The 21,183-nt window shown below is 51.7% G+C and overlaps 1 protein-coding gene across 3 annotated transcripts in view; it reads right to left on the bottom strand.

Annotated features, from left to right (window-relative positions):
- FRAS1 (Fraser extracellular matrix complex subunit 1) overlaps positions 1 to 21,183 on the bottom strand; it is a 109,560-nt gene that overhangs the window by 5,550 nt on the left and 82,827 nt on the right. For 2 of the 3 annotated variants that reach the window (XM_039550676.1, XM_039550677.1), the window contains exons 32-64: positions 20,629 to 20,743; positions 20,041 to 20,178; positions 19,819 to 19,851; positions 18,995 to 19,126; positions 18,608 to 18,733; positions 17,981 to 18,228; positions 16,649 to 16,797; positions 16,250 to 16,412; positions 15,428 to 15,563; positions 14,896 to 15,092; positions 14,403 to 14,556; positions 13,774 to 14,037; positions 13,475 to 13,663; positions 12,936 to 13,055; positions 12,336 to 12,515; positions 10,380 to 10,504; positions 9,676 to 9,816; positions 8,859 to 9,086; positions 8,470 to 8,583; positions 7,317 to 7,467; positions 6,654 to 6,813; positions 6,216 to 6,378; positions 5,742 to 5,988; positions 4,845 to 5,189; positions 4,428 to 4,588; positions 3,907 to 4,054; positions 3,605 to 3,810; positions 2,985 to 3,141; positions 2,220 to 2,420; positions 1,411 to 1,598; positions 973 to 1,248; positions 564 to 796; positions 127 to 287 (exon numbers count right to left, since the gene is read on the bottom strand). In XM_039550676.1, coding sequence (XP_039406610.1) covers positions 127 to 287; positions 564 to 796; positions 973 to 1,248; positions 1,411 to 1,598; positions 2,220 to 2,420; positions 2,985 to 3,141; positions 3,605 to 3,810; positions 3,907 to 4,054; positions 4,428 to 4,588; positions 4,845 to 5,189; positions 5,742 to 5,988; positions 6,216 to 6,378; positions 6,654 to 6,813; positions 7,317 to 7,467; positions 8,470 to 8,583; positions 8,859 to 9,086; positions 9,676 to 9,816; positions 10,380 to 10,504; positions 12,336 to 12,515; positions 12,936 to 13,055; positions 13,475 to 13,663; positions 13,774 to 14,037; positions 14,403 to 14,556; positions 14,896 to 15,092; positions 15,428 to 15,563; positions 16,250 to 16,412; positions 16,649 to 16,797; positions 17,981 to 18,228; positions 18,608 to 18,733; positions 18,995 to 19,126; positions 19,819 to 19,851; positions 20,041 to 20,178; positions 20,629 to 20,743 — 5,749 coding nt within the window. Of the gene's footprint in view, positions 1 to 126; positions 288 to 563; positions 797 to 972; positions 1,249 to 1,410; positions 1,599 to 2,219; positions 2,421 to 2,984; positions 3,142 to 3,604; positions 3,811 to 3,906; positions 4,055 to 4,427; positions 4,589 to 4,844; positions 5,190 to 5,741; positions 6,080 to 6,215; positions 6,379 to 6,653; positions 6,814 to 7,316; positions 7,468 to 8,469; positions 8,584 to 8,858; positions 9,087 to 9,675; positions 9,817 to 10,379; positions 10,505 to 12,335; positions 12,516 to 12,935; positions 13,056 to 13,474; positions 13,664 to 13,773; positions 14,038 to 14,402; positions 14,557 to 14,895; positions 15,093 to 15,427; positions 15,564 to 16,249; positions 16,413 to 16,648; positions 16,798 to 17,980; positions 18,229 to 18,607; positions 18,734 to 18,994; positions 19,127 to 19,818; positions 19,852 to 20,040; positions 20,179 to 20,628; positions 20,744 to 21,183 lie in introns of those variants that run through there. The other variant, XM_039550678.1, reaches the window with a different exon arrangement.

Raw genomic sequence — 21,183 nt, 5'->3', positions numbered from 1 at the left:
TTAGACCAGGAAGATTCATTGTCATTTACATCATGTCAAGAGAGCCCAGAGGAAGACAAAGCTGCCCTCTCGCATTTCTTTCCAGGCTTCCATGTTCAGGAAGCAAAGGCTGGCATTGAATGCTACCTGAGATGCCTCTGAGGTCTCTGACAGTGACCAGGTTGGAGCAGACGTGCTGGTGCCTGTAGATGGACTCAGAGAGAAGGAAATGCAGGTTGTGCAGCGGCAGCGTGGAGATGAGGGGCAGCATCCCATCCTGGTGGGGGATCTGCACCGAGATGTGGATCCTGGAACAAGCAGCACATGAGACAGCAGAAGGGAGCAGCTGGGCAGGCACAGGATCCCTACAGCAGCAGAGCCCCGGCAGGTGAGCCTGATGTTTAGTTTGAGCTGGATTTCCCCAGCTACACATCTGCTCCTTAAGCTGTCCCACCAACTCCCAATTCCTGAGGGGAAGGGCACCCCCTCAGCAGAAGGGATGTGTTGTCCTTGTGAGCCCAGGCACCTCTGTAACGCCAGGGGGGCTGGTGAAGAGCTGCACTCGCCCTTGGCTAGGCTCATACCTGTTGGGATGCTCCTTGTGCTTCACATCCACGTACTTGAGCGTGGCAATGAACGACTGTGCCTGGAACCCTCGGGCTGTCCCCGCGACCACGGGCGTGTGACAGATGGCACTGTCTGTGCCTATGGTCACCACGTTGCTCCTCAGGGGCGTCCCCACGTGGCCAGCCTTGTCCACAGCCTTGGCCACGCAGCGCACGTGGAACCGCCGGCTGAAGTAGATGCTGTCCAGCACCTGAGGGAACGAGGAGGAGGAAACCAGTAGTGCTTCCAGCAGGCTTAAGGAAAAACAGTGCTGTATTCTCTAAGCCCTAGCACCCATGCCTCACACCAAGTCCCAGATCCGAGGAGATTTTAGGCTGGAATCTCTGCGCCCCTGGAGCCCTGCCATGCCAGTGCCTCTCCGCCTACCCTGTGGTTGACGCTGGTGAAGGGGGTGTTGTCTGTGATGGTCTCAAAAGGCGACCGGGCTCCGTTCCCGTCCGTGGGGGCTGCCACTTCCCAGCTGAACTGTATGGAAGACTGGTTGATCCCAGCCTCTCTGCAGCGCTCCTTCATGAGGGCGTACTTGGGGAAGTGAGGGTCACAGGGAGTGACGCAGATGAGGGGGTAGCCTGGGGAAGGGGATTTCTTAACACCCTCCTTGGTCACTTCTTCCACGCGGTCGTAGTCAGCCAGGGTGACGACCTGTGTGGAGGCAAGAGAGCAGCACTCAGCTGGGGATGAGGGAAAGGGTGGAAAAAGCCATCCTTCCCTCTCATGTTGCCACTACAGCTTTACATTTTATTTCAGAAATCCCACTGCGGTTGCCAGTCTGTCCTTGAAGGGCACTAAATCACATCCACTCACCACGGGAGGTGCTGGGAGAATCAGGCTCCCTGCCGCCTCCTGATCCAAAATAGTCACTGTGGCAGTGCTGGTGTCTCCAAGAACTGCTTCCACCGGGTCATCTGGGCCCAGCACCAGAGAAAAGGACTCGTGCCATTCCCGGTCTTCGTTGGACATGATCTCCACCTTAAACATGATGAGGGCCACACCTGTGGGAGTGAGTGCAAGAAAAACAGAGAGAACTCAATTCATCATCAGAGACTGCTCTCAAGTTCTCATACAAACCCTGTGCAGCTGCTCTAGGCTGTGACCACGGAGACATTATGATAAAATACACATTATAAATTTTATTTCCACTCATTGCTGCTAATAATTTATCCATAGGAGTCTACTCTAAACATAAAACTCCAGCTATGACAACTGATCCAATCGATCTGGTGATAGATTTACTAACAGATGCCATCTGAGGATTAATAATGACTGTCTTGTATTAGCTGTCTGGAAGAAAAATCTGGGATGCAAAGCACATTCCCATCCCTGCTCTCCCTCAGACTGGTGTGCAGAGCTGTTTGGTGAAGGCTTCTTGGTCCAGCAACACAGTCTGAGGTGTTCACAGCCCTACATTCCCTGAGGAGGACTTTGCCAGGTGCCAGTGCTTCTTCCTCTGATCTGATCACCCTTCATTTAACATGTCAGCTTTTCTGAGAAATAAAATTACAGCAAACCTCATGCAAAAAGTGGCTCTCCCCAAATCTCCTGGATATCCTGACGCACACAAAATGTCCCTGGTCGCAGCCCCACCTGTAACCCTCCCTGTGAGGCCCCTTTACCTGGGCTGAACTTGAGCATCCGACTCTTGGGGTAGTAATCCACGCCGGCCTGCGCCGAGCCGTCGCGGGTGCTGCAGCGCACCTTGGAGGTCCTGTTCTGGTCCCCCCTGCGGACCACCGGCACGTTCAGCACAGCCACTCCCTCCGGGCCCGGTGGCTCCCGCACCTGGTACGCGGCCTCTTCGAACTCGATGGTGGGGGCTGCAGGAAGAGCAGTGAGGGAAAAGCCCAAGGTTTGCACCCCTGACTGGTTCAGCTCAGCTCCTTTCGGACTCATCTACACACCCTCAGAGCAGGGGGCTCCTCAAAGCAGGGGCCAAAAAGATTTGGGTGTGACTTAGGGCAAAACCTAACGAGCGTGTCGGGCTACAGAGGATGGCAAATGATTCTCCTGTCCCTGCCTCCCACACACCCCCAAATCCTTGCCACGTGCTGGTGCTCCACCCCTGCAGGCTGTCACACCAGAGGGACCTGGCATCCCTCTTCTCCCCCACAGTTCTCTCCAGATTGTGACACTGTGGAGGGAGGGGAACATCTCCGAGGGGAAGCACAGCAACTCCAGCTGCAGGGGAATGGGAAACAGAGAGGCGGCGGGTCCAAGCACTGTTATTCAACTCTTCCCTTCGGCCCAGCCCAGTGCACACCAGTGACCTGCACCCAGGGCTGTGACCGTGGCACCGAAGGCATCCACGTGTACTGCACTGATGGGACTGTGCCAACTCCCTTGGAACCACCATGACATCCTTGCTGAGCAGCCTCACTCACCGTCCTCGTCGTTGGTGACAGTTATGGTGGCCACGTCCATCTTCCCAATCCGAGCTCCGCTCCAATGGTTTCCAAGCGGGCTACCCAGATAGACCTGGAACTGCTCTTCTGGTTCAAAGGCAGAGTCATCAGTGACATGAACACTGCAGTTCTTCACCTAAAGCCAAGCGAAGGGGAGAAAGCAGCAATCACTGATAAATCTGATAAAGCCACGTGAAGGCCAGGCTGTACTTCCCCATCCAGGGTTTCACATCAGAGTGCCGTCCATCCCAGAAGAAACCCTTCTGGTTTTAGGGCTGCTACTTCAGTGTGGACAAACCATGCTGTTACATGATGAGACACAGCAGCAAAAACATCTCCTTCCACAAACCCACAGCTCTCTGTACAACAATCCCGAGTCCTCCTGACGCATCAGATTTGCATTTCACAATTTAACCAGTTTAATCGTGAAACACACAACCCCTTCAGAGTGGGTCATACTGCCAGGACAAGAATTTGTGTCATCTGAAAGCAGCCTGGACAACTCTGTCAGCTCCCTCTGATGACACAGAGGCAAGGAGGAGATGTGAACTTCTCTCAGCAAGGGTTCTTGGTTCCTCCACAAGGCAGGTCCAGCTCACCTTCTCCCCTTTGAGGAAAGTGATGCGAGACTCCTCTGCATCCCTCCTCTCCATGAAGTCCTCCATGACCTGTGCTGTCTGGCTCCGGGTGTAGCACCTGACAGAGGACTCGTAGCTCAGGTCCCCCGTGCGGAAGATGGGGATGTGCAGGGTCCCCTCCTTCTCCTTGGCCATGTAGGTGGCCTTGGTGAACTGCATGCTGGGCACTGCAGGGGGGCAGAAACAGAGCCAAGCAGTGTTGAGGATCCACAGGGAGCCAAGAGGTGGGAATGGAACAGATACAGCTGCCAGGGATAACTTACCATCTTGGAAGATGTCATTGATGGCCACGATGGCTTGGAACGGCTTTGCCAGCTCGGCTCCGTGGGGGGAGCTGAGGTAAACAACAAAAGTCTCCAGCCCTTCTATCACTGGGTACTGAGCATCATCCAGGATTGTCAGGGGGCAGAACTGGGGGGAAAGTGGAATTCCTGCTGTTAGAGGTACAAAGCTTTCGTCCTTCCCAGCACTCACATTTGGGAGTCTAGCGTAAAGCCATTCTGTCATTATGTTTTCTGAATCCATTAATCAATGTAAACAATGTTCTAGATAAATCCAGCATATAATTTCAGAGAACAGGCTGCCGTCTTTGGGAAGATGTGGCATGATCAAATCCCCCCTGCCTGGAGTGCTGACAGGGTGGGAGTCTGTGCCTAGCAGACTCATTAACAGTTCTCAAGTGGCCCTGAGAGGATTTCCAAAACAAATGGCAGATCTGCGCAGAAACGCAAGACAACTGCCACCAAGCAAAGCAGACTCAGCAGGAGTCCAAGTGGCTCCTCACCTCTTCTGTCTTGCCTGGCCTGAACTCTATTTTCCTGGAGCTGGGGACGTAATCGACTCCCGGGCTGGCCGAGGGCGGGTCTGACGTCCGAGTGGCACACCACACCGATGTGGGCGTGGAGAGGTCAGGTCCCTGCCGCAGCACTGGAATCTCAATGTGTCCTGCACCAACAGAGGCACAAGAGAGAACAAGCTGAGAGAGCAGCCACGTACCACAAACCCACTCCTTTCCCTTCAGCACAGCCTTCTCCCTTCAGCACTGCCCTGGCCCCCAGCCTCCCCCTCGGTGCAGAGGGAACCACAGAGCCCCTCTGCACTTCTCTGACAGTTCTGCTGTGCCCTGAATTGCTCCTTGTGACACATCTTCCTGGTGAAAGCTTCCACAGTGAGCACCCCAACACGAACCCCTGCTCTTCACCTGCAGCCTCGCTGACGGTAAAGGTGGCGTTCCCCAGGAACACCGTGGAGGCGTCATTGGGACCGGTGATGACCACGTTGGCTGAAGCCCGGCTGCCAATGCGGGCGTTGTCCGAGGCGTCGGCCAGCACCACCTCGAACTCCTCATCCTCTTCATATTCACTGTCATCGATCAGAGTGACATCACAGGTCACCACGGTGACACCCGGCCCCAAAATGAGGCGGTTCTCATCCGCCAGCCCCCGGGACTTGAAGTCGGAGCCGGATTCCAGCATGTAAAGGCTGCTGCCCTTGGCTGATTTGGGGACGGTGTAGCAGATAGCAGACACAGTGCTGCTGGCATCCCCTAGGAAGCAACAGGAAAACTCCGTAATTCTTTTAAAAGTGGAAATACTTTTAATCTATTTGGTGGAGACACTGTTCACTTCAATAATAAAGCAGCATTCAGAAAAGAGGGTGAGAAATGAAAAAGAACACTATCCCTGCTCCTGAACTTGCATAGCAGCCACCTTAGACCTGAATTCCAGGCATGTTCCTAATCCACACTCAGGAAACTGGTGGCACTTGCCTATTAAAGCCCAGTGACAGGGTCCACATAAAACACCCTCTAGATCACCAAGAGGCTGCAAATACAAGGGTTTGCTCCTGCTCGTGCTGGGAGTTGAAATGAATCCAAACCCAAGAAGCTTTAACAGCAGAGGCAGGAAAGATAAAAAAAATAAACAACAGTGCCCTGTGTGCTGCTTGCCATTGACAGAACCTCTTCCAAAACATCAGAGAACACCCCAAAACCATAAGCAGGCAAAGCCCAAGGGCTACCTCTCTGCCATGAGGGTTCCCCCTCGGCACGTGTCCCTCCCGCGGGGCTCAGCACGCCGTCCTGCGCGGCCCGACGCACCTTTCCGTTCCACAGGAGCCGAGAGGAAGCCGGCGCTCTCGCTGACGCGGAACGTGCTCCTGTCGAACTGCAGCGTGGGCTCGTCCTCGGGGTCCGCGATGGTGACGGTGGCCCGGGTGACGTTGCCCAGCAGGGCGTAGGCCGGCATGCTGAGCTCCACGGAAAAGCTCTCCGTGCCCTCGAACACATCGTCGTCGTTGATGCCGATGGTGCAGGCCTTGGTGTCCTCCCGCTCCTCGAACTGCACCTGGAAGGCAGCAATCCGGCTGCTGTCCTTGGACTGGGGTCTGGAGCGTCCCGTCCTTCCTGTCTCACCCTGGCCTGAGTCGCTCCCTCTTCTGACAGCAAATAACGCACAGGATTTTACAAATGAAAGACACCCTCCTTGGCGCTTTTATCACTTTTCACCCATTCTTTCCTCCGGGCTTGGTGGCAGGTATGGTCAGGCCGTCCCTTTCCTGTGTCCCCACCTACCTGCCCTGCATACTCCATGTAGTCCTGCTCTCCAGGCTGTGATCCGGATCCAGCAGTGGCTGTTCCCTGCTCGGTGCGGCACAGGACAATGCTGTACTGGTTGAGGTTCCCGATCCGCCTCACGGTGATGCTCACAGAGCCAGTGCTCTCCCTGACCTTGTAGCTAGAAAGGGATCAAGCACACACAAATAACAGGCTGGGGAGCAAACCCTGTGTGGTTGTGTGACACTGAGCACCACAGACTCAGGGTGAGCGTGGCCTCCATGGAAAATCCGAGGCACAATAATAACCGGGGGTTTGGGCATAGGGCAGCTGCCCTGTGGTTTAGCCCAGCAGGCCCCTCTCCTCACGGACAGAATTTCATTTCCACGCTGTAGGGAGCTCAGGTAAGAGCCCAGCTCCAGCTCAGCTAGGTGCTGTGACCCCCGTGCCACTTACCTGGTGTGTGTAAAGCTGAGGAGGGACCACTGGATGTGGAAGACATTGCCGCTGACCACGTTGGGTTTGCCGTCCTTCACTAGGAACTGAAAGCTGTCCATGGTCTCCTGAACCTTCTCCTCATGCATCACGTACCAAATGAGGCCCTGGTTCACGTCCTCTGCCAGGAGGGACATCCAATGAGTCAGCACAGAAATCCAAAGGCAGTTTTGTAGATGAGCAGTGCGGAGGCACGGCTCCACATGGCCACAGGGATCGGGGATCACAGTGGCACAGGAAGCAGTTACCCCCCTCACCTCCCCTTCCCTCAGCCCCACAAGAGTGAACTTTCCCCACACTGCTGACTCTGCACAGCTGGCTGCACATCTACCAGACCTTGTGATGATCAGATGCACTTGCAAGATCTACAAGCCCCCTTTACTGCCCCGAGTCACATCTCCAGCTCTAACAAGTCTGGAGAATCTGGCTGTGGCTACAGGACTCAGGTTGGCATCTATAAGCAATTACAGGATTTCTGCAACTGACAGCAAAGTTCAATGTTTATTTTCAACACACTTTGGAGATCTGCTCCTTTTCTTCTCCCCTTCCCCCTATTTTTTCCTTATTTTAACAAACGGAATCAACTGAAGGAAAAAGGCAGCAGGACACGGCCCGGCTCCATACCCTGCGTAAAGGTGGTCACAGCTGTCCCTGGTTTCAGCTTGTTCTCCACATGACCATTCCTGGGACCGGTTGTTATCTCGTAGATCAGCTGTTTGTCATCTGTGTCAGGATCTGTCGTCAGTAATTCCTTCTTAGTGATGAGATTGGTGGCCTGGATTAAAGCCAAACCAAGGGAGTAAAACTGAAGCTCCAGCAGTGCAAGTCTGATTGACTGTTCGCACGAAAAGCCCAACCATCCCTCTGTCAAAACAGTTCTCCATGAGGGAAAATCTCAGGATATGAAAGCACAGAGCAGCCTTGAACAGAGAGACATCCCACAAGGTGTTTGACAACACAAGAAGGGTTCAAATTTTGCCTCACATCGGGTTAGTTTAATTAAAAAGACAAATGTGGCTCAAAGAAAAGCAAATCCGAAGCAGCTGCCAAGCCCTATCTAGCTGGGACTAAAGTCTAGGACTAATCTTTGGGTTTCACCTGGAAGCCTCTATTCCACGAGCTGTGCTGATGCTCAGGTGAGGCCCTGCTTGGCAAAAAACCATTTGCAGACAGCCTCGGATTGAAAGACTCGCTCAGGACAGTTCACACAGCTCTGGTGAGCTCCACGAGAGCCTCTTTCAAATGCTCTCGCACGGATCTGACTCAGTTCCACCACAATTTGCTTTCTCTTCAACAACAAAATGTTTATAACAGCAGGAGAAAGAGAGAAAATTGAGCTGCTCGAGGCTGCGGGAGTGCTTTTCCTGAAGTGAGGAATTTGAGCTGAGATAGCCATTTCTTAATACAATTTCTTACTACAGCATCTTCCACTCATGTTTTTCTGGGAAGAACCAAAGTGTTTCTTTGCAGTTAATGCTGGCTCCTCAAAAACAAGCTGAGAGTTTCCTGGGGTTTTGTTTGGACTTTTGCAAAACAAAGGCATGTTATAGCAAGAAATTCCTGCACCATATCCTTGGAAAGCCATGTATCTCTGCCACAGCTGCTGCAGCACATCATCAAGATATCTCCACCATCAGCAAAGCTAAAAATATACCCTGGGGTGTGTATTGTCCATCACAATAATAAAAGTGCTGAAGGATCAGGATGTTTCCCTGCGAAGCCTCCTCTCCAGGAACAGCCTGAGAAGCAGCCCAAGCTGAGCCCAGGCAGGTGTTACCTTGCCATCCGTGTACTCCAGCCACTGCAGGCCCAGGTTGGTGACAACCCTGGGTGTCCCGTCATCCACAGGGACGATGTCCACCTGGAAGCGCTGTGGTGCTGCGGTCACAACCTGCCAGAAGTTCAGGGAGATGGGTGTTACTTTTGGGAGTCAGAGCCTCACCCACCACTTCACCAGCTTGGCTCCCTCCAACTCTGCCGGGATCAAGGTCCTGGGTGAGTTTGCACACACAGAGGGCAGGGAGGGGAAGGAGCAAAGGCACCAGGTAACTGAGAACACTCAGCTCTTGCCTTCAGTGCAGCCACAGCAGCTCAGCCCCCTGCTCTGAGAGGAGGCAGCTCCCTATGAGCTCACAAGACCCCCTCCCATCGCTTCTCCTCCCTGACCTTCTTCCCGCCGTCCTGCACCACGAAGAGGGGGTTGGTGCCATCGGACACGGTGAAGGTGAAGCGGTCCCTGAGTGCGCTGCCGCCGTCGTGGCTGTAGCTGATGCGGTTCTGGTAGATGTCATCCATGGTGAAGGTGGTGGCCTGGAGGGGCCGCTGCCCGCGGCCGCTGCGCTCGATCAGCCCATGCCGGGGCGGCTGCACCACCCGGAACGTGATGGACGCGACCTGCACCCGCACACGGAGGGGAAAAGCTGGGGACACGACCTCAGCACCAGGCCAGGCCTGTCCTTCCAGCTCAGGAAGCCTGGACAGGGAGCCTGCCCAGGCGGCTTCCTGTGTCACTGTTTCCAGCCGGGGCTAACCCAGCACATTCCTGATTGCCCCGAGCCCTGCCCTGTCCTTATCCCTCTCCCAACGTGGCTCCCTACAAAACAAGGCACATCCCACCAAACTACCTATTCAGCTGGTCTGAGACAGCTCCATGAACACAAGAGCAGCCCCCAGCCCTGCAGCCATTCCAGGCAATGTGTCCCTTGCACTTCTGCCAGGGCGGAAGCAGCAAAAACCTCTGGGGCAGGATTTTGGCTTAGGCAGCCAGATCTCTTGCTGCAGGGAGGTAGCAGCGAGGCAGAGCCAACATTAGACAGCTCAGCCTCTGGCCAGACCCAGAAAGAAGAGGAAATGCCATTTTCATCCGTGCTAGTCATAAATTCAGTGTCAAGGCCGTAAGTCTTTGAACACAAGCCCATTTTCCTGATAGCCCAGCTGTGCAGCAGAAGAGGGGAGGGAGGAGGCCGGGGGGGTCCTGCCTTACCTCTGTGTCAGCATCTGTTGCTTTGAGCTCAAACTCGGTGATGGTTTTTCTCACCCCTTCCTGAACTGTCATCCCAAAGCTTTGCACTATGGGTAAGGAGTCATCCACGGGGTTTATGGTGATGTCAAACATCTGGCTCACCTGGGACAGGAGGAAAAGCCTCTCTTGATGAATTCAGCCTTCCAAGAGTGTGACTTCATCACAAGAGCACAGCGATCCCCAGTTTGGTCACTTCATTTCAGCCTTGTCTAGTGAATAAATCTGAGCAGCTACGCCCAGATCATGTGAAGGCGACCTTGTCTATCCCTCCCCACTAATTAATTCTCCCTCTTTCTGTGATATTTGTGGACATCCACTTTCCCTCCCTCTCTCATTCGGTTTTCCCCCTCTCCCTCTATGTGCAGCTATGCTTTTCCTCTTTCAGAAAGCAGGAAAAAGGCATTTCTCCAGGGCCTGACTATCATCACCACACTGTCAGTGCACTGGATCAAAGCTGAGCTCCAGGAGCAGTTGGCAAGCAGCTGAAAACCAGGCACTCAGATCTTGGTGAGCCAGTGCCACGAGGCCACGTGGTTCCCTGTTCCCTGCACAGGGCTCACTCCCTGCCCTGAGGGATGTGGGAACTCTCACAGCAGGAGAAGGAGGAGCAGCCCCCTCTGCCCACAGCACGTTCCTACTCAGGCAAAAGCCACGCTGGGACTGACCTCGTTTGTCCCGTCAGACACAGAAAAGGTGAAGGCATCTGTGTGCTTTTCCGTGTCACTGGTGTGGAGGTACTGGATGCTGCCAGAGGCCAAGTCTGCCTGGCTGAAGGAACTAATTCTTGTCCCTGGAAAATGAACAATAGGGGGCAAATGTGCAACAGAAAGGCAGGGAAAAAATACAGGAAGCAGGACATATTTAGCCATAAGGACTCAGTTTTGGCTGGTTCTGCTCCAAGTCCTCAGCTGAGCCAGGGATTTAGCTGGCACAGAGCCTCCTAAAAATCTCTTTCTCCGAAAGAAGTCCAGGCTTCTTTTGACCTCATCCTGTTGGGAGTGGGCCTCCCAGGGCAGAGGGGGAGAGAAGCTGGGAGAAAAACGGTCAATGTAACACTTGGATTGTCACTGCTGGGCAGGACTAACCCAACCATGGCATCACTGAGGATGAGCTAAAGATCTTCTGGCCTCACAGCAGTTTTCCAAAATGCTTTCCAAGTGTACCCCTGCATTTAGAACAGACAAAGTCCCTTTTTCAGCACTGATTTATAGCAACATCTTTACAGGCCATTAGGTGTGACACCGCCACAGAAAGGCACCTGACAAGCATTTTAAAAAGCACTTGAGCTTTTTAAATCTCGTTGCTGTGTTCAACAGTTTTACTGCTGTTGTCAACAAACACCCTGACAAGAAGTTTGCTACCAATATATCACACTAAATGGCTGGTGACAAGGATTGGCCACACTACAAAAGACATCAGGATCTGATTTAAATAAATGAGCCAAAATTGAATGATCAGCTAAGATTTCCTCAGAGCTCATTAGCTGTAAAGGTTTGGGTTCTCTCTCACTTCAGTACTCCCTCCTTAGGTTTAGGTCATTTAAATCATGATTACAACTCCTTCCTGGTCTGTGACTCTGTATCTTTCTTAGTCCCTCACACATGAAAAAGCACAGAAATCAGAATGATCATCACATTTTAAATAACAGGAGGAATAAAATCCTTAATTCAAGTCTCCAAAGTACAAGATTCACTGTTTAGTTTGCAATTTAGACAAAAATATTGCAAGTTTTTAATTTACTCTCAGTGGGGGTTTTGCTTATTATAACTCATTCATTATTCCTGCCCTTTCAACACGTTTTTGGTGAGAAGATGAGGCAAACCACACGCTAAAACTGAGCTGTACAGGGACTGTCTGCATCTTGAAAACACACAGCAGATATTTCCACTTTACTCTCATGTTAATGAGAAATCTACAGCTAAGAAGAAATATAATCTTAGATGAGTATAATAAAATCAGAGGAGTATATTATGTGACAGCATAGATTTAGATTAATTCATCAGAGAGGGGCAGCACACTCACAGTGTCAGCAGGCACAAAAGGCAGCTCTGAAATTCAGATCACATGTGCAGGTAATTATTTGCTGAGTTCCACAGGACTGACCAAGCCCCCTCCCTGAACAACCAGAGTTCATTATCCAGCACAACCAACACAGGCCAGCATTGCTTCCTGTTAAACTCAGTGGACAGTTCAGTTCCCTTCCTCCCTCCAAAGCACAGCTAGGGAAAGAGGCTGGGGTTTAGGGATCAAGGGACATACTGGCCAAGAGGGGGACAGAAAGCAAGTTGTCTGTTCTCCAAGATGGGCTGTTTCCATGGGCATTAAGGGATGGATTCTTTGGGGCACTGCACAGCAAAGGCCAAAGGTTTTCCTGTCATGCAGAAGCAGCAATAAACTCGCCCAGAGGCTGAATACATCCTCAGCTGGGATTATTGGGCCTCTCTGCCTCCACTCACCTTACTCTGCAACCCTCTGGGCTAATGGCCACTTGATTCCTTACAGGAAATGGAATTCTGTGCTGCTGCTGCTGCCTGTGGGCACGTTTTTCCTGCAGTGAATGTTTAGGGCTCAAAAGCCTCCAGTGTCTTGCTGCTCCAAGGGCCCAACACATCCCTGCTCACCTGGAGAGGCCACGTGCTCCAGGTGCCCCAGCTGTGGCTGCCGAGTGACCTTGTAGTGGAGCTGGGAGGCCTCACTGTCCTGGTCAGTGGCTGAGAGCTGGAGGGTTGTGATTGTCTTTGCTGAGTTCTCATCCAACACCAGCCCTTTGTTAGTGATGATGGAGGGGGGAAATCTGTCCTCTGGAAGGGTTAAACACAAAGCTGAGTTAGGAGACAGACACACTTCTTCCCTCGGGTACTTGTGCTCAAGCAAAACACGACACACACACAAACATTTTGGTAATTCTGAAACAGGAACTCTGGGCCTTGCCATTAATCAGGGGTGGTAACATTATAATGTCCTAAAGACAATCTAAACAGCATGAAGATACTAAGGGGAATTTTTCAATCTTTTCAGTGAGTTTGTCAGAAGCCAAAGAACAAACCCTTACATCTGCAAAATCTCCCCATGCCCCTCACTTCAAAGGCCCTTGAATTGACAGCGCATCAAAACTGCATCTCAAGAACCACGTTTTCCCTTGCAGTACATGTGGGATGGGAATCTGTGAGCAGGCCTGAGCTGTGCAGCAAAGAAAACATAACTTCAGCACTTCTTTTTACCTATTACATGGATATAAAAAACCTGGTCTGTCAGTTTGTTGCCATCTGCATCCATCACATCAAAGGTGAAGGGGAAGTTTCCGCCAGGATCCCCTTTCCTGTGGCTGTACACCACGTGCCCTGGAGAGAGGGACAGCAGAAAAGAGATGCTTTATTACAGGCTGCAGCATTGAATTCTTGGTTTGGAAGCAGGCTGGCACCATCAGCTGCGGCACTGGAGGCTTGACAGAACTCCTGGATTTGGGTTTCATTACTTTCTCTCTTTATTCTTTTTCTCCTGCTGAGAGAGACTTTTAAACATACATTTAATAATACATGGCTCTGCTCCAACATAACAGCCTGCTCTTACTTCTTTCCTTCTCCCTTCCCTACTTCAGCTCATCGTCCCTCTCTCATAAAGGTCACAGAATCACGGAATGTCTCAAACGGGAAGGGACCCATAAGGATCCTCAGGCCCAGCTCCCTGCTCCTCGCAGCACTACCTAAACCAGCCTTGGTTTATACACTTGCCGTGACTACCTAAAATCCAGCACTCTCACCTTTGTTTATATCAGCCTGGGTGAAACTTTTGAGGGGTCCTTTGGCAGAGATCTGGACTGGACTATTGGCAGTGGTCAGCTGCAGCTGGCCCCTGCTGGGGTCCCTCCTCAGGACAAATCTGATGGTTGTGTCCCCTGAATGACCAGCTGCTGCTTTCAGGTGCTGAGCCGTGAGCGGAGCTGCAGAGCCTGCACCAGAGAAAGCAAACCCACAGTCAGCTTCAGCCCAGCGAAGCAAATGGTTTAGGCTGGATCATCCAGCAGCACCAAGCAATGCCACTCTTGCCATGTCCCCGTACCAGCTGGGAGCTGCAGGTCCCTGTTGACAGCTACCGTGGGTGGCTGCTTCCTCGGCAGCTCCATGGAGAATTCCAGCCTCCCTGCCTGTGTGTAGAGCCCGTCCGTGAGGGAGAAGCCAAACTCGTCAGTCTGTGCCGTGGCGCCGCTCTGAGTGTAAACAATCAGCTCATCCAGAACGTCCTGGTAGGTGAAGGAGGAGCCCCTGGACAGCACTTGGCCCTGCTCCGGGGGCTCTGCCGCGCTCTGCCTTCTGCGGAGCTGACCTGGCAAACAACAGAGGGATGAACAGTGGGGACGAGAGAGCCTGCTGGGGACAGAGCCTTCGCCTGACACCCTGCCTGCCTCTGGCACTGCAGAGGTGCCACCTGCCTGCAGGGAGTGGGGGAACACGGCAGGGAATTTCCCAGGGAAATGCATGCAGTCCCCATTTCTCCTATCCCACAAAGAGCGAGGGACAACTCTCCAAGAACAGGGCTGTCCTCAAGCACAGCCCTGGTCCAAATTGTGCTTTATCCCACATGCCAGGCTCCCCTCTCACATCAGGGGCTCACACACACGCACACAGTGAAGACAGACACCGACGCAGAAAGACGCCCTGTCCCTCACCCCCCGGCCTGTCAGGACGTACCATGCTCAGGACCTTGGCTCACCACGATGACCAGCTCACTGCTCTGGGTGTCCAAGTCCTGCAGGCTGAGGGAGGCGTTGGTAACAACCACGGCTGAGCCCTCCTGCACCCGGACAGGCTCCAGCACCATCTTTGGGGGCTCGTCGTTCTGCCGCTGCACAAAGGCACGCAGTCAGAGAAAGGAAAATGAACGCAGGGAAAAGACCCACCTGAATGAAATACAAGCTCCCAAATGACAGAACCACTGCTGATGTCCCTCCAAAGCTATCCAGCATCATGGCTGCTTCCAAGAGGGAGGAGACACCAGAGCAGTAAGCCATGGGGAAGAAGCTACAGTGCACAACTGTCCTTGGGCATCACAGGTAGATTATGTGCCTGTGCCAGGGGAAGGAATCTCCCTCTAATCCCCTTCCCACATACCAAAAAGGAAGGAGCAGAGCTTGCCCGTGAGAAGTGTCTGTGTGAAAGGAGAGGGCTCTGGCAGCCAGCATACCTGGATTGTGATGTTGATGCTCTGCACCTCTGACTGGCTGAAGCCATCACTCACATAGAAGCTGAAAACATCACTTGTGGGCTCAATGCTTTCATGGACGCTCTGGAAGTAGTAAATGCTGTTCTCCAGAACATCTTGAAGGGAAAAGGATGTATCTGTGGTCCCTGCAGACTCACTCTGCGGGCCAAAGCTCTCGCCTGCAAACCAGAACATCACTGGTGAAAGGATGCTCGAATGGCTGGTAAACTCAACATAAATCCAGCAGCATGAGGGGAAGAAAGGCACATTGTGAAGGCTGCAGAAGGAAGGATGTTCCTTTCTACAGCTTGGCTTTCCACATCTTGTGGCAGGGAAGCAACATCTTAGATGCATCTAAGATGCTTAAGTAAGATCTAAGATGCTTAGAGTAGGCAGTGGGGAAGCTGCACTTTTAGATGCAGCACAAGTGATCCCCTCCATGGGATATGACAGATGTGATCCTGTTAGGAGCACAAACCAGCCAGGAAGAAGAAAAGAGAGCCAAGCAGTTTACCTGTCCTGGTGTTTTTGACGTAGCCATACACAGGCAGAGTGACAACGGTGACCCTCAGGTCCTCCTTGGCAGCAGTATCATAATCAGCAGTGAAGTGGTGATGAGCCAGCAGCGGGACCCTGCCCCCCTCATCCACCTAGAAAGCAACAGCAGACAACACAAATCCTTACTGAACGAGGCTGCCTCCATGGAGAAGGCTTGCCCGGGCTCTGCAGTGCTGTCCCATCCTCCCCTAGGTCTGTTAATGAGGAATTCAGCAGGGAGGTGAGGTGATACGGGAAGAACAAAGACTGCCTGGCCTCCAAGAGGAGCCTGTGAGTTCTTTATCAGGACAGGAAGGGAACTGGCAGAGTCATGCTGACCTCTTGGAAGGCAAGACTGGCACTCCTTGTTGAGAAGAGCCTTTTGAAGGCAAGGGAGGGGGAATGCAAAGCTGGAAAGGAGGGAGATGACTTCCAAAGGCTTTGATAAGGAGTGTGAAATGCTGTGTGTCAGTCCAAAGCACCAGGTGTCTTCAGACTTGTCTTCTGCTCAACTCTTACACACAAGCTGCTGATAGGGATAGGGATAAGTCTGACTTGCTCCACTGATATCAAGAAGACACCCTAGGGACAGCCAGCTCCTGACTAGGACAGATGAGGTTCAGGGACGCAGATGGACTGTCAGCCTCCTCTGGCCTCCAAGTGATTTGTTCACCCTTTGCATTGCATGACCAACATCCTGGTTTTTCCAGTGATTTCCCCCCAGTCCAGGAAAACTGTTCAGTTGCTCCCATGTAAGCCACTGCTGTCCCCGTTCCCAGTGTCCTGGGTAGCCACTCACAGTGACGTGGTCAGCAAAGGCGAGGAGTGCGGGCAGTGCCGGGGCAGATGTGATGGTGATGGTGAACATCTGCCTGTCCAGCCGGTTGTTGTCAGCATCCAGGACAGAGAAGTGGAAGATGTCCGTAACGGGCTGATTGCTGGTCTCAAACGTGGTGGAGTAGCTGTGGAATCAGGACACAGGGAGTCAGGGAGTCTCACTGACCCCCAAGGCAAATGCATCCCATCCCTGCAGTTAGGGGTGAGTGCAATCCTCTTGGAAGAGAGGTGGTGTCTCAGTTCCCAACCCTCCTTCACATTTCATTCCCTGAATTCTTCTAAATAGACCAGAGATCCCTGGGGAAAAGCCCACTGAGCTTTTAACTAGTATGCCTTGAAGAAGAATAGTGCCCTTTGCTACCTGATCCTCTGGCTGTTGATGTCTTCCATGGTGAAATTATAAACCTTGGAAAGATCTTCATGGTGGGAGCCTGACATCCTTAGGAGGGTTCCATAGGCTGGCAGAGATATCAACTGGATTCGTATCTCTGAGTCAGGAGAATTGTTGTCCTAAACATGAAGAAACAAACCAAATCAAAACAGGGCAAAATTAGGCATTGCTTTGCTCCACTAAAAGTGGAAGGAGGAATAAGTGTTTTATAGGGAATTATATCTGCTTAGCTGGGTCAGAGACCCACAGATGAGTATTAAATGGAAGCTCTACTGATGAGAAGAGAGTCAAGTGGGTTGACATTTTAAAAATCTACCACAAAATGTATTTTCATTTTCTCTCATCTCAGAAAGGCTTTCTCTATGCCCTTGTATCACATTAACACAGTCTCCCAGAAATAAACCTGGTATTTTCATTTTCAAAGTACTTCACGCTGATCTAAAAGCTGATTTTGTCTCTTTTCAACCACATTAATACAATCACCTCTATGGTATCACAACTCAGATGTCATCTTTCTTAGAAGAGTTTTGTTGGGTGGTTAAAAAATAAGACCCAAAGTAGAAATCAACATATCCTGAGCATATGGGTCAGGAGTGAAATCCTCTTTTCCCATCTGTCCTCTTACTCAGATTAAACCTGAGCAGCTCCCTTGTCAGCCTTCCTCCTTAACAGGAGGACAGGACAGATTCCAGACTTGTATCCAGACTGATGCCTTGGAAAAAAAAGTTCCCAGTCATCTCTCTGACAGCCAGCCTCTCTCAGCTCAGGTCTCTCCAGCCTCACACCTGAACTGCGATCTCTCCTCCCTCAGCAGGTTGCTAAATCACCTGCAAGGACAAAAGCAGCTTTCTTGGGAATGTCACCAGCAGGACAAATCTTGCACACAACCCCTGGGACCAACTCAAGCTACCAAGCACTGCAGCATCTTGGGGTTGCTTAGTCCTTCCCCCTTCCAATCTGTCCAGAAAAAGAACCCGGCTTTTGGAAGGTGGGTGAGGGGGCTGAAATTTTCAAGGGATTAACACTTAGCAAATCCATGTGCTTTATTAGCAAGTCTGTTTGATAGAAAAATCTGGGATTAACTAGGTTCTCATGTTTAGCATGTCAGTTCACCTCTGTTACAGTCAAATGGGGATAACCTTAAATCCCTGTGGGATGAAAGAGTCTGTTATCCCCTTTTTGGCAGCAGTCAAAACTTGAGCTCTCTACACAGAATCCATGCTGACAGCAGAGAGGTGTGTAGGGGATCAGGAAAGGGGGGCTGGCAGCATTCCCTGGGTTTAGAAACAGATGAAAACCCACCGTGTAAGCGAGGTGCTGTCGGGAGAGAGTCACAGAGCTTTTACTGGCCACGGTGACAGCCAACAAGCAGCCCTGGGCCAGCTGCGGGCCGTGGGTATCCAGCTGGGACACATCCACCCTCAGCACCGTGGTGACTGTGGTGACACCGTCGGTGACAGAGATTTCCATGCTGTCCTCTGCTGCTGCTGACCCATCGTGCACGTACTGCAGAGCGCTCCGAGTGACGTCCTCGTAGGTGAAGGTGTCGCCTTCCCAGGGAGGAGACACACAAGTCAGAAACACTCTGTTCAGAGCAGGAATCCAATTCAAGTGACCTTAATCAAGTACTAAACTGGCATTTAATCCCATCCTGCCAGGCCTGTGAGTTATGAGGACATTTATTAAGGAGCTGGCAGGGCAGAGGAAAAGCTGCAGCCTTCCCAGTTCCAGGGACACAGCGACTCCTTGTGATTCTCAAGGAGGGCACCAATCCTCCTTTTCTTCCCAGCTGCTTCATGAGCTCACAGCTAGATAAGGCTTCCCTATGGATGTATCCTTATCTGCCAGGGGCATCTGTCTCCTCCTGGTCAGCTAAACCAGCCAGGCTGGCTCCTCTCCTGCACTGAGGGAAACTCTTACTCCACTCACCTGCTCTCATGAGCTCCTGCACATCTGCACTGTACTTGAGCACAATGCCATGATGGGGAGGTTTCACCAGCTCAAAGAAAAGACCCTCAGGAGCTGTATCTGTGTCACTCACAGCCAACTGGATCCCTGTGCCAGGGAAAGAGAGCATAGCTTGTGTGAATGGAGCCAAAAAAACCCCGTAATTCAGTGAGTACAAGTAAAATAATTCCGGAGCTGCCCTCGCCCAAGAGCTGTGGGTTTCATGGAAATATTTTGTCCCCTGATAATGTTCAGGCTGTATCAGGGAATTCCCTCCTAGAGTGGCTCACAAGTGACCCCTGTGTGAGTGAACTTGGGCCTTCTGGCAGCGAGCTGAGCCCCACACCCTTCCCCACGCACCCCACTCACCGATGGTGGCTCTGCCCCCCTGGCTGACCTCCAGGAACGGGGCCGCGATCTGGAAGACCGGAGGCTGCTGCTCAGCGGAGAGCAGGTGGATGACGAACACCATCTCCGGGGTCGTGTGCTCCCCGCCAGACACTAGGCACAGACAGAACCACACCTGAGTGCAGGGATGGGTTTGCAGGGACTCTTCACCTGGGAAATTCACCTGTCTGTACAAAAATCACCAGCCCACACCTTTCCAGGCAACACCTTGGTCTATGGATACACTCACACTTCACAGCGGCCAAGAGCATTTATCTTTGCCCCTAACTCAACTCCAGCAGACAAAGGTAACTTCTAAAACTCAGTGTGTGTACATGTGCACATCCTGTCTTCCACAGGTGTGCTCCTAACTCAGGTCATGGACTTCTCCTTGCTGGTGGAAGCTAGAAAGCACATGGAAACAGAAGGATGTGTTAAACAAGGAAGCAGCTTATCTGTGGCAATTTAATTGCAGAAATGTCTCCACACTGTATTAAAAAAATATGACGGCGTAAAATTCCTTGTTCGCACTTGGGGGAAAACAGGAATGAATCAGGCTTTTAGGACTGATTCCAGGCAGCCACTGGAAGAAGATGTCTCTAGCAAGCTGCAGATCAGCTTCTGTAAAACACTGCTGGGACTCAGATGAATTAATATTCCCCAGGCACGTGCATTTCCAGAAATTCCTACTGTGTGCCCACAGGTGTGCCTGCAGCAGAACAAAGGCCAAGGGATAACAGGCAATGGGAAGGGCAAAAGCAGGATGAAAAATGCTTTGGCCAGGAAAGAGTAAGTGGTTCACATACCTGTGAATCGGAAGTTCACGGACTCTGGGAGACCTGGGGGGACAAACACAAGCACAGAGTGATTGTGGTCAGGACAGGAGAGCACGTGTTGATGTGGATTTGGAGGATTTTGGAGAAAACAAGTGCTGACATTTAACCTGGCAGGAGTCTTTCCTCACCAAGCAGGAACACCAGCAGTCCAGCTGGCTGTCCCAGCCCTCCAAGGGGCACTGGGATGCTCACCTGCGAAGGAGAAGGCCATGATCTCCCTGAGGTGAGGAGCGGCGGTCGGCGGGCGATAAGCAATCCTGCCATGGTTTATGTCTGCCTGGGTGAAGTACCTGACTGGGGACAGAGGCCTGTCCCTATGCTCCACGATACCTACGGATGCAGAGACACCAGCATTACCAGGAGGGGTTAATTTCTCCATCTGATTCCACAGCTTCCTTTGCTTTCCCCAGGTACTTCTTCGTACCAGTTGCAAAACAAGTTATACAGATGCAACTGCATCAGGGATGGGCTCTAGGGACGCGAGAAATTAAACGGAGATTGCTCACTGAGGCGTTTCTTCAGGTAACCTCTCACTGGAGAGGTGGGAAGCAGAAAGCCACAGGACACAACATTCAATATTATGCAGCCAGTAGCAAAACCTGAGCTCTGCACCACACTCTAAAGAAGCCAAAGAAATGGGGTTAAGGAACAAGGTGTTTAAAAGCTAAGGAAGGAGGCCAAATGGATCAAGAGGTGCTTCCGTAGGATGATACTGTGAGGGAAAAAAGAGATGTGCTCAGAAAATGTGGCAGTTAACGCAGCAGCAACAGGTTCACTTGCCTTGCCCAGGAAGGAGAGGGACAGTCACGTTGTACAGGATTTTCTCACTGGGAATCTCCGGGTCTACAAAGGAGAGGTGATGGGGCTCAATCACTGTCACACGGTCCTCCAGCACCTCAACAAACACATCAGACCATGAGCATCAAGGCCAGAGACACGGGAAGATTCACCCAAAAATGCATTGAAAGAGAATTTGCTTTGCTCTAGTTAAATATAAGACAGTCTTTGAATGTAAAGGCCCAGCTTTTAAACCTAAACCTGACTCCCTCTCCCCTGCAGGTGCACAACCTCCACACTCACAGGTGGTTGGGTTTCTCTTTTGGCTTATAGCAATTGAAAAGAGAGAAAGGAAAATCTAGTTCGATCAAGAACTCCGTGGATGAACATGCAATTCATTGTCTGTGTAGTTTTCTCATATAGTCTGATGTGGCTGGACTGAATTCTCTTTTAAAAGAAACCCTGCGGGTGACTCAGCCCTTTCCATTGGAATATAGAAGAACCAAAGCTCTCCCTTTTGTTTTAAACCTGTCTAAAATTGCTCTGGTCCTTCCATAA

Source organism: Corvus cornix, chromosome 4 (genome assembly GCF_000738735.6).
Source record: "Corvus cornix cornix isolate S_Up_H32 chromosome 4, ASM73873v5, whole genome shotgun sequence".
Classification (NCBI taxonomy): Eukaryota; Metazoa; Chordata; class Aves; order Passeriformes; family Corvidae; genus Corvus; species Corvus cornix.
Note: the sequence above shows the minus strand (reverse complement) of the source record. Positions and strands in the feature narration are given on the sequence as shown.